Raw genomic sequence first — 16,425 nt, 5'->3', positions numbered from 1 at the left:
ATACCGCCAGAGAAGCCAAGGGCTTCCACGCGATGAGAGGAGCAAAAACCGGTGCTTTTAATGGCTTTATCAGCTTTACTACCTGCAATTCTCGGTTCAAAAATGACCAAAAGAGATGGATTATAGTGTTCACGGAAGGATTTGACAGAGCGGACAAATTTTTTTTTTCCTGCCCCTTGGCAGTTCCAAACAATAAGCTTATTAATCATAAAAAAAACACTATACAGGGAACAAGAAGCAAACCGTCCTTAGACGTCCATATTCTGAGCCTCGGGGGAGCCAAGGCATTGATTATGATCATTTAAGGAATCTCGATCTTATTTGCATGTGTACACTTAACAGCTTGTAATATTTAAACAAAGTTATTTTAACAAATTGGAAGATATGATCTTATATAGTATTAGCAAAATAGGAAGACAGATTCCAATTGGCAACTGCCAAATTTGTAAATAAATCTGAATTTTTATAAATAACCTCACCAATATATTTAATTATAAAATACGCACAATCATATGGCACCATGTATTTAAAGTACACAATTCCATATATGCATCAGCAAAAGAAATAAGAAATAAGACAAACACACCATGTGTTAATATGGCGTAGGCGTCTTGTAAATAATATTATATTATTATAGATAATTTTATTAAATAATTTTTCAAATAATAACTAATTTATCATAAAAATATAAAATACTGAAAATTATTTTATTTTTGCTTCTCAAATATAGTTATTAAAACTCATTGATGAAATAAAATGTTATAATTTAATATGATGATAAATGCATATTACCATAGGTAAAGATTCAGAAAAATTCTAATCCATATATTTTTTTTATATAATTGAGCGGGTGACTGCTTATGTGAAGAATTGAACTGACGATTTTAGTGATTTTTTGTCCAACGGTTATACCATTTGAATTATAACTCGTTGGTCTCTAATCCATATTTGATATATAAGAACATAAACCATTATCTCCTGAACTCTATTTTCTGAGGTAAAAATGGAAAAAATCTCAAAACCTTCACCTCCACATGTAATAATATTTCCTTTTCCGGCACAAGGTCATGTAAACTCCATGCTCAAGCTATCTGAGATTTTAAGTCTCGCCGGAATTAATGTCACCTTCATAAACACGCATCAAAATCAAGAACGTCTTTTCAAATTTACGGATATTCAAGCGCGTTTCAAGAAATATTCAGGTTTCCGATTCCTGACGATTCAAGACGGTCTTGACAGAGATCGTTCACTTAAATTTGATCTGAAGGATTTGCTGCAGTCGATGGACCGGACTAGCAAGCCCGAATTCAAACAATTGCTTGTCGATATTAAGCCGCGGGTTGATTGTATCATCGGAGACGGAGTTCCGGGATTTATACTTGACATTGCTGTGGAGGTTGGAATTCCAATTATACATTTTCGAACTATCAGTGGCTGTTGCTTTTGGGTTTATTTTTGTATTCTTGACATGATTCAAGCTGGTGAACTTCCTATCAGAGGTACATATATACTTAATCTCCTCTTATCTTCGGTTTCATTCAGGGTTTTAAGAATCGAACAGGACCGGCCGATTTAATCGGTTTGACCATAAATAGAGGTCTGCCTGATTTAATTCTTGAAAAAAGATTTGAAAAGGCGAAAAACTGTTGAATCAATTAAACCGCCGTATTGTTCAATCAATCTGCTCAAGTTGGGTGACCCCACAATATTACAAGCTGTTCAATCAATCTGCTAGTTAAAAAGTTAAAATATGTGTTTAGATTTGAATATAGACATAATTTCACAAAAAATATATACATATTAATTAAATATATTGGTATACTTATGGACGGAGATAGGCAGGGGCTTGCCATGGCCCTTGCCCCTCCAAAAGATCCAAATTTCTTTTATAGAGTTTAGTGATACTAAGAATAATACTCATCTGCACAAATTTTGATACTATAACTCATATATATATACTAAACTAGTTAATATAATTATTTTAAATTAATTGATCATTTATTTAGTAAAAAAATCAATTATGTCATTAATATATTTCCATACCTAATAGGTCTAACGATTATTATCATATAAAAAAAAATATAAAATTCCACGACTGATATTTAATATTATTATGTTGAACTAGACTCAATTATTTTTATTAATTAAATGAAGTTAAATTTATTTATTTTTGACTTATCCCTTTAAAAACCCCTCACCTTTTACTCCCAATTCGTTTGAGAAACTTACAAAAGTATATAATAATATGGTTTACTTTACATAAATGCTAACAAACTCTATTTCTTACGCGTGTAACACAAAATATAAAAAGTTTACATTTCTGCTCTACCAATAATATATTGACAGCTCTTTTTATGAAAAAATATGGGTACATGCTGACGCGCTCAACATGTGTCAGTTCACTGACGCATGCGTCAGCCTCACTCTTCCTTTTTGCTTGCCAGCTCACTCTTTTTATTCACATGCTTGTTTTGTTGTTTTTGGCATAATCTATTAGCCTATTAGTTTTCAAAATAATAGTAAAAATAAATTCTTATAATCTTTCCTCTATTTTTAATTTACTTTATTTATTTTATTATTCAACATATAAATTTTTTTTATTTCATTTATTTGATAATATTTATTCAAACGATTTCAAATTTAAATTATTTGAAAACAATATCATTAAAATATAATAATTATTGATAAATAAATAAGATAATAATTATTATATATTTTCATTTTATAAAATTATTGAAATCTGATTTTGTTTTTAAAAAATAGATAAAAAAATTATATATATATATATATATACACATATATATATATATATTTGATGTGTATATATAACATTATATAAAATGAACAAGTATACATATTTAATAATTATTGAGCTTTATAAAATAGATAAATTATGTATATATGATTTATTGATCACACATTATAAATTTAAAAAGATGTATTTACCATATGTAAATAGTGTATCAATGATGTCTCCGTAAAAAAACGTTTAAAAAATATCTCAACTACGTCTCATAAACTAATATATAAAAGATGTATATAATATTTTAATATATATTAATTTTTTTTATCTGTAACGCATTAAAAGGTATTATATGTATATTTCAAAATAATTTTTTAGTGTATTTCATATTAAAAGTATTATGTATAACATGATCTAAAACATATAAATTATATATTAAAGATGTATCTAACATGTATTATAATTTGACACTTATTTACTTTAAATAAAATAAACATGTACAGAATTGGTTATTTTATATAAAAAATAACATTTCAAAGACAATAAAAATATATCTAGAAAGACATTCCATGAACATCATTTGTATGTATATCTAAAAAGGTATGTATATCTTAAGTCAGAATGTATCATATTCTCAAAAAATGTATCATATATATATCAAAGACGTATCTAACATGAATTATAATTTGACAATTTTTTTTAAATATTTGTAAACAACATTTAAAGTGGCTAAAACGTATTCATAGCATATATAAAATTAAAATATTTGTAGTATATGCTTATAAAATGTTTGCATTATATATTATAAATGTATCTAATCTGTATTATAACTTCACACTTTTATTTTTAGAAAATATATACATATATATATTAATTATTTCATATAAAGAAAATCAAATAAAAAAACAATTCAAATATATTTTAAAACATATTATATATTTTTTTATAAATTTAAATATATAGTCAAAAAAAATTTATCTAAAATATTTGTAAAATATATCAATGATGTATCTGAAATGTATTTGATGTGTATCATATATTTATCAGAGATGTATCAATGATGTATCTGAAATGTATTTGATGTGTATCATAAATTTATCGAAGATGAATCAGATATCATTTATTTATCAGAGATGTATTTCGACCTATGAACTTTTAAGGAAAACATCCCAACAAGTGGTGATACGCGTAACGCGTGTACGATATGAAATAATATAAAAAAATCCGGGTAGTCATGATTCAATTCCATGAGTCGAGACCGGCGCAGAGAATCGGCGTTGAAACCCGTATCAATCCTAAATTCTCTATAAATTTTTCTCTTTTCAATTGTATATATATATATATATATAAAACATACATTTTTAGAAACTCTTTTAGAAACATAATAATAGTTATAGAAATCATTTTCTAAAAATTCGTTACTACGTGCATAAATTAATATTTTAAAAAGATATTTTAAAAATTAAGATTTCATTGTAAAAAAAATTATTAAATCAATTATTAATTTTAATTGAAAATCATTTATATTACTTCTATTATCTAAGTAATTTATTAATTCTAATCTATACATTTAATTTATTTTTAATATATTGAATTTTTTATATTCTAAAATAAAAATTAAATTAATAATTAATAACTTTTATTCTTTTTTGCATTTCTGTATATGTATATTATCAACATCCCGATATATACTAAATTTAATTCTTAAATTATTAATTTATGAAGTATATAAATATATTATTAATCATTATCATTATAATAAAAAAAGAAAGGTATGGAATAATGTGGTCCCAACAAAAAAAAGGGAAGTACATTGATTTGACATTACTATGGTAAAAAGAAAGAATGATTATTACCTTTTTTTTTCCTTTTCCCGCCTAATTAAGCCTCAGACAAAGAAAAATATTTGTTATTTGTCACTGACACGCGCGCGTCAGATAAGTCAAATGTACCAACTATAATAAAGACATGTGGCATTGTTTTATTGGATACGTAAATTGTGTAAAGCCAAAAAGGTATGCCCTGAAAAGATTTTAAAAATTTAGCATTACTGAAAACATTCTCCGTTTTTTGAATTATTATGTAATTTTTCCAATTCGTTTGCACCCTCACATTGCAAAACCACCAAATATACTCAAATTACGACCTTTCACTTTCAATTACACCCTCAAGCATTAAATTGGTCTATTTTCACTTGAAAAAATAGGTTTATTTTTGTTTTAAATAAAATATTAAGTCCTATTTTAAAATATATGCTAAAATTTAAAATATTGATTTGAACATTTTTCAAGTGAAAAGAGGTCAATTTAATGTTTGAGGGTGCAATTGAAAGTGAAAGGTCGTAATTTGGGTATATTTGGTGGTTTTACAACGTGAGGGTGCAAACGAATTGGAGGTAAAAGGTGGGGGGATTTTAAGGGGATAAGCCTTTATTTTTTATTTTTTATGATATTATTTAATGATCTTTTTTGCCCTTCCAAAAACAAATTCTGGCTTAGTCTCTAGTCTTTATCATTTATTTAACTCAACCAGTATATAATTGAACAATAAATAGATGGCCACATCGATTCGACTATCTTTATTGGACATTTAAGATACTGGTTTCAAATGGATGTTCTTACACTAAAACACAGCCATAATTTTAAAAAAAAATTATGGATATTTATGATATGTGTAATTGGTCTTGGATAATTAAAGATTAATTGATATTGAAAGATGGATAATATTGAAAGACAGGTAATATAGATAATTAATCTACATACAGTTTAAGAGATTGTGAACATTAATTTTATTGATTATTTTTATCGGGATTTATGATAGAAAAAATTCATCGCGAAATAAAATTCTTTATAAATAATAGAGATTTTTTTAAAGTAAAATGTTGGAGGCGAGAAATAGAGATTGATCTTTTGTTCTTATCACATACATTTTCATCATAAATTGGTAACAAATGATGAATTAGAATTTCCTTTACAAAAAATTCACAACATTTCTTTATAGTATTAGTCTAACTTATGAAACCATTTGTTCTGTCATAAATTAACAGTTTTTTTTGTAATAATTACATGTTAATTTTTTGAAAGTTCTTGTTTACTTAATGGTATAGCTAAATAATTATATGCATTTTCGACACTGAACCCTAAGGAGAAAAAAACATGAATTAAGGATGTCCTTCTTAGTGACAATTTAAAATTTGTCACAATTTCATCACAGTAAATAAAATTGAAGGTTTTTTTATTAGTATTTAGATGTTATTTTCTTCAAAGTGCTTGTTTAATATATTTAATGGTATTGCTAAATAATTTTATGCTGGCATTGAATTGAAGGAGAAGAAGACATGAATAGACTTATTACAAAAGTTCCGGGAATGAAAACTTTTCTCCGATGCAGAGATCTTCCAAGCTTGTGCAGAACTACTAACATGGAGGATTATAATCTCCAAGTAGTAATGAAGGCGACAAGAAAATCTCGGCAAGCACAAGCACTGATTCTCAATACATTCGAAGACCTCGAAGGACCAATATTATCACAAATCCGTGATCATTGTCCCAAACTCTATTCTATTGGACCTCTTCACGAGCTTTTAAATTTGAAACTTAAGGAATCGGATCATCAATCTTCGAATAGTCTATGGGAAGTCGACAGAAACTGCATGACCTGGCTTGATCGTCAAGTAACGAAATCCGTTATCTATATCAGCTTTGGCAGCATTGCAGTAATAACAAAAGAACAACTCGTCGAGTTTTGGCACGGAATTGTTAATAGCAAGATTCCATTTTTATGGGTTATAAGACCCGACTCTGTTACCAATTTAAACGACGGAAAATTTCCTGAAGAGCTTCTAGAAGAAGGTGAAAAAGATAATGGATTTATAGTAAAATGGGCGCCGCAAGAAGAGGTGTTAGCGCATAAATCAGTTGGCGGATTTTTGACGCATAGCGGATGGAATTCGAGTTTAGAGAGTATAGTTTCCGGTGTTCCAATGATTTGCTGGCCGTATTTTGCTGATCAACAAGTGAATAGTAGATTTGTTAGTGAGATTTGGAATTTGGGATTGGACATGAAGGATGTTTGTGATAGAAAAATTGTTGAAAAAATGGTGAACGATCTTATGGTAAATAAGAGGGATGAGTTTGTAAAATTTTCTGGTAGAATGGCAGAATTAGCGAGGAAGAGTGTGAGTGAGGGTGGGTCTTCGTGGAGAAATCTGGATCGTTTGATTGAACATATAAGGATGATTAATATGCAAGGACATCATGAGTAGGTGTTTTGCTTGTCGGAATTCAAGAATGGGGCAGATTGAGCTAATTTGTCTGAATCAACTACAAATAATGTACAAGTATTATGGATATACTGTGTCATAGTATCATTTTATGATATTGATAACTTAAAAAGTTATCTGGATTGGATTTATCCAAATAGAAAAATCTATTTTGATCATTTTTAAAAATAAATGAGAAACATTTCAATATTTTGATGAATAGTAAAAATTAAATGACAATTGTAAATTTTAATAAAAATAAATATTTTGAAGTTAAATCGAATAAAATAAAATAAATATAATATTTTATATAGTGATTTTATTAAAATAATTTAAAACATACTCCACCTCACCTGGCACGTCATCATAACATCCTAAAAATATAAAATACCTAAAATACCCCCCTAAACCCCTAAAAGAATCAAAACCCAAAACTAAAATCAAAAAGAAGTGTTGCTGCCGCCCCTACTCTGCCACCACCAGCGCTGCCACCCTCTCTACACAGCCAAGACGCCTGAACCCACCCCCGCCGCTGGTGGAGACCCTGACGAACTGTTCGCCTGACCCACTCTTGGAATCATCGAGGTAAATTGAAATTCAAGTCGTTTAGATGGGTTTGCCTTAAGATGAACAAATTGTCTTTAAGGCAAACCCATATAGACGAGAGTATGTTCGTCTTCAGGAGAATCCATCTAAAAACAAAAATGTTCTTTATGAAGACGAACTGATATGTTTGTCTTTATGGCGAACACATCAGTTCTTAAAGAATAGATCGGTCTGTTTCTCCACCGGTGGCAGGAGTGAGTTTAGGTGGTTTGGGCTGGGAAGGACTATATCCGGCAGTGGGTTTAGACAGCAACGGGCAGTCGACAAACGGCGGAGGCAGTTGGGGTTAGGCAGTGTCAGTTAGGTTAGGTTATTTTTAGTTTTAGGGTTTGTATTTTAAGGGTATTATAGATATTCTAAAGTTTTAAGGTTTTCTTTGTGACGTGACATATGAGATGGAGATGATTTATATATTTTTAAATTTTATTTTTACTTTTTTAAATGTCACGTCAGCGGTGTGAGCTAACGGCGTCAGTCGAAAATTGGACAAAAAGAGATTGTCGGCCGTCAAATCAAAACATAGGAGATTTACAGTCAGAAAAGAAAATTTAAGGACGCTATTGATAAAAGGCCAAATGTCAGGGCGACGGGTGAAAATAAGTCATAGTTTTTAGCAATCAAACAAATTAGAGAAATGATTTTATAAACAGTGAGAGGTGAGAGATAAAAATAGTGAGGTTATTTCGGGTGTTATCACTTGAGTGTCATTATTTTGGCGAGCTCTCTCTAAAAAGTATTCTCTTTATATGCCGTCTATTTTGATATTAAAAAAATTATTCGGATTTTATCGCGTGGACGTAACCCAATATTAAGGCTATATAAAATTTTGGATGTTATTTATAATTTTATTTTTTACTTGTTTTTAATTTATTTTTGATAAAATAATTTTGATGGCCGCCCAATAGAAATAATATGATATTGTTTGTATAAGCAATTTGTCGGTAGCAATATATTTCTTATGCCATGAAGTAAGCATGCAAGATTTATTTGCAAGATTTATTTGCAAGATTTGAATTTCCTCAAGTGTATTTTCAATTTCATGGGGTTATAGATAAAAAAATTAAAATTTTAATTAAATTAATTTATACCGTTTATTTTACAATGAATGGTGTAAATCGTTAATATGACCCTTTCAAATTCAAATGAATCGAGGGAATCTCGATCCTTGTTTGCATGTGTACACTTAACAGCTTGTAATATTTAAACAAAGTTATTTTAACAAATTGGAAGATATGATCTTATATAGTAATAGCAAAATAGGAAGACAGATTCCAATTGGCAACTGCCAAATTTGTAAATAAATCTGAATTTTTATAAATAAACTCACCAATATATATAATTATAAAATACGCACAATCATATGGCACCATGTATTTAAAGTACACAATTCCATATATGCATCAGCAAAAGAAATAAGAAATAAGACAAACATACCATGTGTTAATATGGCGTAGGCGTCTTGTAAATAATATTATATTATTATAGAGAATTTTATTAAATAATTTTTCAAATAATAACTAATTTATCATAAAAATATAAAATACTGAATATATTTTATTTTTACTTTTCAAATATAGTTACTAAAACTCATAAAACTGATGAACTGAAATGTTATAATTTAATATGATATAAATGCATATTTCACCATAGGTAAAGATTCAGAAAAATTCTAATCCATATATTTGTTGTCCAACGGTTATACCATTTGAATTATAACTCGTTGGTCTCTAATCCATATTTGATATATATAAGAACAGAAACCATTATCTTCTGAACTCTATTTTCTGAGATAAAAATGGAAAAAATCTCAAAACCTTCACCTCCACATGTAATAATATTTCCTTTTCCGGCACAAGGTCATGTAAACTCCATGCTCAAGCTATCTGAGATTTTAAGTCTCGCCGGAATTAATGTCACCTTCATAAACACGCATCAAAATCAAGAACGTCTTTTCAAATTTACGGATATTCAAGCGCGTTTCAAGAAATATTCAGGTTTCCGATTCCTGACGATTCAAGACGGTCTTGACAGAGATCGTTCACTTAAATTTGATCTGAAGGATTTGCTGCAGTCGATGGACCGGATTAGCAAGCCCGAATTCAAACAATTGCTTGTCGATATTAAGCCGCCGGTTGATTGTATCATCGGAGACGGAGTTCCGGGATTTATACTTGACATTGCTATTGAGGCTGGAATTCCAATTATTCATTTTCGAACTATCAGTGGCTGTTGCTTTTGGGTTTATTTTTGTATTCTTGACATGATTCAAGCTGGTGAACTTCCTATCAGAGGTACATATATACTTAATCTCCTCTTATCTTCGGTTTCATTCAGGGTTTTAAGAATCGAACAGGACCGGCCGATTTAATCGGTTTGACCATAAATAGAGGTCTGCCTGATTTAATTCTTGAAAAAAGATTTGAAAAGGCGAAAAACTGTTGAATCAATTAAACCGCCGTATTGTTCAATCAATCTGCTCAAGTTGGGTGACCCCACAATATTACAAGCTGTTCAATCAATCTGCTAGTTAAAAAGTTAAAATATGTGTTTAGATTTGAATATAGACTTAATTTCGCAAAAAATATATACATATTAAATATATTGGTATACTTATGGACGGAGATAGGCAGGGGCTTGCCATGGTCCTTGCCCCTCCAAAAGATCCAAATTTCTTTTATAGAGTTTAGAGATACTAAGAATAATACTCATTTGCACAAATTTTAATACTATAACTCATATACATATACTAAACTAGTTAATATAATTATTTTAAATTAATTGGTCATTTATTTAGTAAAAAAATCAATTATATTATTAATATATTTCCATACCCAATTAGGTCTAACTATTATTATCATATAAAAAAATATAAAATTCCATGACTGATATTTAATATTATTATGTTGAACTAGACTCAATTATTTTTATTAATTAAATGAAGTTAAATTTATTTATTTTTTATTTTTTATGATAGTTTTTAATGATCTTTTTTGCCCTTCCAAAAACAAATTCTGGTTTAGTCTCTAGTCTTTATCATTTATTTAACTCAACCAGTATATAATTGAACAATAAATAGATGGCCACATCGATTCGACTATCTTTATTGGACATTTAAGATACTGGTTTCAAATGGATGTTCTTACACTAAAACACAGCCATAATTTAAAAAAAAAAATTATGGATATTTATGATATGTGTAATTGGTCTTGGATAATTAAAGATTAATTGATATTGAAAGATGGATAATATATATAATTGAAAGACAGGTAATATAGATAATTAATCTACATACAGTTTAAGAGATTGTGAACATTAATTTTATAGATTATTTTTATCGGGATTTATGATAGAAAAAATTCATCGCGAAATAAAATTCTTTATAAATAATAGAGATTTTTTTAAAGTAAAATGTTGGAGTTGAGAAATAGAGATTGATCTTTTGTTCTTATCATATACATTTTCATCATAAATTGGTAACAAATGATGAATTAGAATTTCCTTTACAAAAAATTCACAACATTTCTTTATAGTATTAGTCTAACTTATGAAACCATTTGTTCTGTCATAAATTAACATTTTTTTTTGTAATAATTACATGTTAATTTTTTGAAAGTTCTTGTTTACTTAATGGTATAGCTAAATAATTATATGCATTTTCGACACTGAACCCTAAGGAGAAAAAAACATGGATTAAGGATGTCCTTCTTAGTGACAATTTAAAATTTGTCACAATTTCATCACAGTAAATAAAATTGAAGATTTTTTTATTAGTATTCAGATGTTATTTTCTTCAAAGTGCTTGTTTAATATACTTAATGGTATTGCTAAATAATTTTATGCTGGCATTGAATTGAAGGAGAAGAAGACATGAATAGACTTATTACAAAAGTTCCGGGAATGGAAACTTTTCTCCGATGCAGAGATCTTCCAAGCTTGTGCAGAACTACTAACATGGAGGATTATAATCTCCAAGTAGTAATGAAGGCGACAAGAAAATCTCGGCAAGCACAAGCACTGATTCTCAATACATTCGAAGACCTCGAAGGACCAATATTATCACAAATCCGTGATCATTGTCCCAAACTCTATTCTATTGGACCTCTTCACGAGCTTTTAAATTTGAAACTTAAGGAATCGGATCATCAATCTTCGAATAGTCTATGGGAAGTCGACAGAAACTGCATGACCTGGCTTGATCGTCAAGTAACGAAATCCGTTATCTATATCAGCTTTGGCAGCATTGCAGTAATAACAAAAGAACAACTCGTCGAGTTTTGGCACGGAATTGTTAATAGCAAGATTCCATTTTTATGGGTTATAAGACCCGACTCTGTTACCAATTTAAACGACGGAAAATTTCCTGAAGAGCTTCTAGAAGAAGGTGAAAAAGATAATGGATTTATAGTAAAATGGGCGCCGCAAGAAGAGGTGTTGGCGCATAAATCAGTTGGCGGATTTTTGACGCATAGCGGATGGAATTCGAGTTTAGAGAGTATAGTTTCCGGTGTTCCAATGATTTGCTGGCCGTATTTTGCCGATCAACAAGTGAATAGTAGATTTGTTAGTGAGATTTGGAATTTGGGATTGGACATGAAGGATGTTTGTGATAGAAAAATTGTTGAAAAAATGGTGAACGATCTTATGGTAAATAAGAGGGATGAGTTTGTAAAATTTTCTGGTAGAATGGCAGAATTAGCGAGGAAGAGTGTGGGTGAGGGTGGGTCTTCGTGGAGAAATCTGGATCGTTTGATTGAACATATAAGGATGATTAGTATGCAAGGACATCAATGAGTAGGTGTTTTGCTTGTCGGAATTCAAGAATGGGGCAGATTGAGCTAATTTGTCTGAATCAACTACAAATAATGTACAAGTATTATGGATATACTTTGTGTCATATCATTTTATGATATTGATAACTTAAAAAGTTATCTGGATTGGATTTATCCAAATAGAAAAATCTATTTTGATCGTTTTTAAAAATAAATGAGAAACATTTCAATATTTTGATGAATAGTAAAAATTAAATGACAATTGTAAATTTTAATAAAAATAAATATTTTGAATTTAAATCGAATAAAATATAATAAATATAATATTTTATATAGTGATTTTATCAAAATAAAATACATAATTCATTATAATTCGGAAATTAATTAGAGATAGACACAATAAAAAAAATCAAAAGTTTTAGGCCTATGTTCTTCACCAAGAACAATTCCAGACCCGATCTGTTTATTACCTTCATAAAGAACGGATTTGGTCTGTATTTGGTGAAGAACAAAGGCCATAATTTTTTTGGCCAATGGAGGCGACGATGGATGGATGGTGGCGATCGGAAAAAGGTGGCAGCGATGGGTGGCAATTTCCGGTTGAATGGTTTGATTTAGTTGGGTGGATTGGTGGTTTAAGTTTGATATGATTGAGTGGATAGTCTATATTTGATTTGGTTGAATAGGTGATTTTAGGTTTGATTAGATTAAATTGGTTTGGTTTTTTATATAAATTTTAGGAGTATTTGAGTCATTTTTGGGGTCAAAAAAGTTTACTAACCCAATTAATAATTTTTAGGAGGTTTAGTGGCCATTTTTTTAAGGAGTTTGTAATAGGATGCCATTAAATTAGTGTAAAAATATGAGTAAAAATTCTTTTATATAAATGAGCAAAATAACTGTCCACAATTAATTGAGTCCTATAAATAAGAGCATTACATTATTTCAGATTATCATCTGTTTATTTTTCTGATTATCTGATTAATAAAGGGTTACTAATGATAAGTGGTAACGAGTCTCATTCTCATACTAATCAATGTAAGATGAAAATAAACATGTGACACTCGAAAGTTAAGTTCATTATCATTAATATGAATTATTAAGGAAATTATTCCATAATACTTTATGATGTGCGAGAATGCCAAACCATGGGAAAAATATCCTTCCTTGTGTGTGTGTATTGCTAAATAAAATTTTAATAAAGCGTTTATATGATAATAATAGCTAAAACAAAATTAAATTATTCACACATAAAGAATTGAATTTTGACCAGTTCTTTCTTTTTTTATCTGATCATGAGGTGTCCTGAACGGGTTCCAACTATGAAACGGCACCTTTAAGCCTTCCACATTCAGACTAATCCCCACTCGAGCCGGGTAGGTCCTTTGCGGGAGGTAAAGCTCTGGCCCAATTTAAATGGCTGCATATATGAGTACCAGTTCTTTACTTAAAGGAAAAACTTATAACTTACCTTAATTATCATTTTTTAATACCCCTCTATCCATAAAAAATAGAGTTGTCTTTATTTTGGACGTATTAAATTATAAGCCTATTTTTATTTTTAGAAAGTAATTAATTAGATAAATATTTAAAATATTCTTAATTAAATTAGTTTTAGTCAACTAAATTAAATTGATAATGACTTTAATAACAATAATAATTAATGTTTTTTTTGATAATTTCAATATTAAAAGTAATTTTATATATTTTTTATGAGTGAGTTTGAATTATTAGATAATAGAAATATATTAAAAAATTAATTCATTAATTATTCGATAAGAATATTATGAGTTAATATTATTCTAACTAAATAAACGAAATTTCTTAATGTGCGTGTAAATGAAATAAGCTATATTTTATGAACGGAAGAAGCATAAATTTTACTTAATTTTATGAGGGGATAGAATGCTAAACATCATCCTAATCCTTTTAGTAGTATATTATTTGTAGACTATAAATACGTTACAAAATTAAAATTCTTGGTAGTAAGATGACATAGTTTCCTCTAAAAAATTCCGTCATCAAAAAACTCCAATTATGTATTCTGCCTCGACTTAATCTCATTAGTATCAATGCTAATCAGGTATTACTATCTCATTTGTTAAATTTCATTTTTATTGTCCTTCGTTTAGATATGTATCGACAATATTTAATTGGATATTCAGAAAAGAATTGTGTTTAAATCAGAAATGAAGTTTGCTCATAATTGTTTCAAAGTAGAAGGTATCAAAAAACTTTCGAAGTTTCTCTAAAAGTATTGATGAGTCCTTAAATGTTTTTTGGGCATAGAAAAATCCTTCTTAAATGTTTTTTGATAAACTATTATTACCTTGAAATTTCTTCATTTTAATCATTATCATTTTAAAATTACTCATGAATTTTTTTTCTCTTAAATTTTATTATTTTTATGGATTCAAAGAAAACTGTTATTGATTTCTAATTAATAAATTTAGTTTATATGAGATTTTTAAAATTCATATTTTTTATTTTAAGCAATAATATTTATTTTAAAATCAATCATAATTTTTTTTAATGAAAGTAATTTTTTTTAATAAAAGTAAATTCTATTTAATTGTAAGTCAATTTTTATATTGTACAATATTTATCTATAAAGATTAAACAACAATATTTATCTATAAAGATTAAACAATCTATGATATATTATGTTAGGCAAAAGGTCTGAAAAACTACCGACCTTTCAATTGTTTTTCAATAACACCCCCACCTTGTAATTTTTTCAATAGCACCCTATTTCGTATTTTTCGATTTCAATAGCACCTTAATTTTTTTTTTAAAAAGATGATTTTATTATTTTAAGAACTAATTTTTTAAAATAATTAAATTTAAGGGTTATTTTATACTTTTTTCTATTTGGACAAATTCAAATAAATCCCTTCACTTGTAAAACCTTTCAAATAAATCCAAATAAATAAATAAATATATAATAATAATTTAATTTTAAATAAAAAAAAACAAACCAAACCCGCTCCGCTCGTCTTCCTCGGAAGACCAGCGAGCTGCTGGTCTTCCCATACGGAAGACCAGCTGCTTCTGGTCTTCCCACACGGAAGACCAGATATGCTGGTCTTCCGTGGGGGAAGACCAATAGCTCGCTGGTCTTCCTCGGAAGACGAGCCCTCCGGAGCGGGTTCAGTTTTTTTTTAATTAAAAATTAGATATTTATTCATATTTTTTTTATTTTGTAAAGGAGATGGCATTTATGTATTATTTAAAAAATTGTAAAATATTTAGAATTTATGATATATATGAAATTTTTTTTTGAATATTAATTAAATGAAAAAAGTTCAATTTCGATACTGTTTTGGCAATTTTCATCTATGAAATTGGAGTTTCAATCTTTTGTTGAATTTTTGTTTGTTATGATTCTGGGTTTATAGGGCTAAAATTTGGATAGAGGCACCCGTGTTATATAAGTGTTAATATATTGTTTCTTTGGATGGAAGGTTCAGTCTTTTGTTGAAGAAAATGTCGATACATGTAAATGAGTTGATTTGTTTCGGAGAGATCAATTGAAATTGTTTTTTTTTTTATCTTTCCTCATTACAATTCTTATAAAAGAAAATTATCAAGTCGTTTCTCAAGTTTAGATGATTTTTTATGTATTGTTCTCTAATTAAAGACCCTTTTGATACATCGCTACCTAACTTCTACCCAATGTTTTCCTGCTTTCAGGCGCCATCTCTATTGCTTGCGATAGTGTTGCGAGCATTGAGTTCAACTCGTAGATCAGATTCAGAATTTGAGGATGATTATGACTAGGGGTGAGCAACGGTCGGTTCGGTCATCGAACCGCCCAAAAATTCAAAACCGTTCGGTTTTTTAAAAATTTCGGTCACCGAACCGTATTAACCAAATTATATCAAAACCGTATTAACCAAACCGAAATATTACGGTTCGGTTCGGTTCGGTTCGGTCGAAAACCGTAATATTTTTTGTATGGTTTTTAGAAAGAAAAAAAAACAGTTTTTTAAAAAATAAATAAAAAAAATGAAAAAATTTAACCTAGAGAGTACATGTGCTTTAAA

General features: G+C 28.7%; 3 protein-coding genes across 6 annotated transcripts in view; all 3 read left to right on the top strand.

The window, feature by feature from the left end:
• The window catches only part of LOC126660433 (DEAD-box ATP-dependent RNA helicase 42-like), a 63,588-nt gene that overhangs the window by 17,314 nt on the left and 29,849 nt on the right, over positions 1-16,425 (top strand). The window lies entirely within an intron of this gene.
• On the top strand, positions 979-7,050 carry LOC130014763 (7-deoxyloganetic acid glucosyl transferase-like). Its single transcript, XM_056103934.1, has 2 exons — positions 979-1,499; positions 6,070-7,050. The coding sequence occupies exons 1-2, from the start codon at positions 1,004-1,006 to the stop codon at positions 7,005-7,007; spliced, it is 1,434 nt and encodes a 477-aa protein (XP_055959909.1). The 5' UTR covers positions 979-1,003; the 3' UTR covers positions 7,008-7,050.
• Positions 9,406-12,611, top strand: LOC126660439 (7-deoxyloganetic acid glucosyl transferase-like). The gene is made up of 2 exons (XM_050353952.2): positions 9,406-9,901; positions 11,467-12,611. The coding sequence occupies exons 1-2, from the start codon at positions 9,406-9,408 to the stop codon at positions 12,399-12,401; spliced, it is 1,431 nt and encodes a 476-aa protein (XP_050209909.1). The 3' UTR covers positions 12,402-12,611.

Source organism: Mercurialis annua, linkage group LG8 (genome assembly GCF_937616625.2).
Source record: "Mercurialis annua linkage group LG8, ddMerAnnu1.2, whole genome shotgun sequence".
Classification (NCBI taxonomy): domain Eukaryota; kingdom Viridiplantae; phylum Streptophyta; class Magnoliopsida; order Malpighiales; family Euphorbiaceae; genus Mercurialis; species Mercurialis annua.
The sequence above is the reverse complement of the archived record's forward strand: the minus strand, read 5'-3'. Positions and strand labels throughout refer to the sequence as shown.

What these genes read in the sequence shown, in the direction of transcription:
- LOC126660439 (XM_050353952.2), top strand. Translation starts at nt 9,406, where the DNA reads ATGGAAAAAATCTCAAAACCTTCACCTCCACATGTAATAATATTTCCT. An exon ending in TGGTGAACTTCCTATCAGAG is followed by an intron (nt 9,902 to 11,466) that starts GTACATATATAC and finishes ATTGAATTGAAG; the next exon opens with GAGAAGAAGACATGAATAGA.
- LOC130014763 (XM_056103934.1), top strand. Translation starts at nt 1,004, where the DNA reads ATGGAAAAAATCTCAAAACCTTCACCTCCACATGTAATAATATTTCCT. An exon ending in TGGTGAACTTCCTATCAGAG is followed by an intron (nt 1,500 to 6,069) that starts GTACATATATAC and finishes ATTGAATTGAAG; the next exon opens with GAGAAGAAGACATGAATAGA.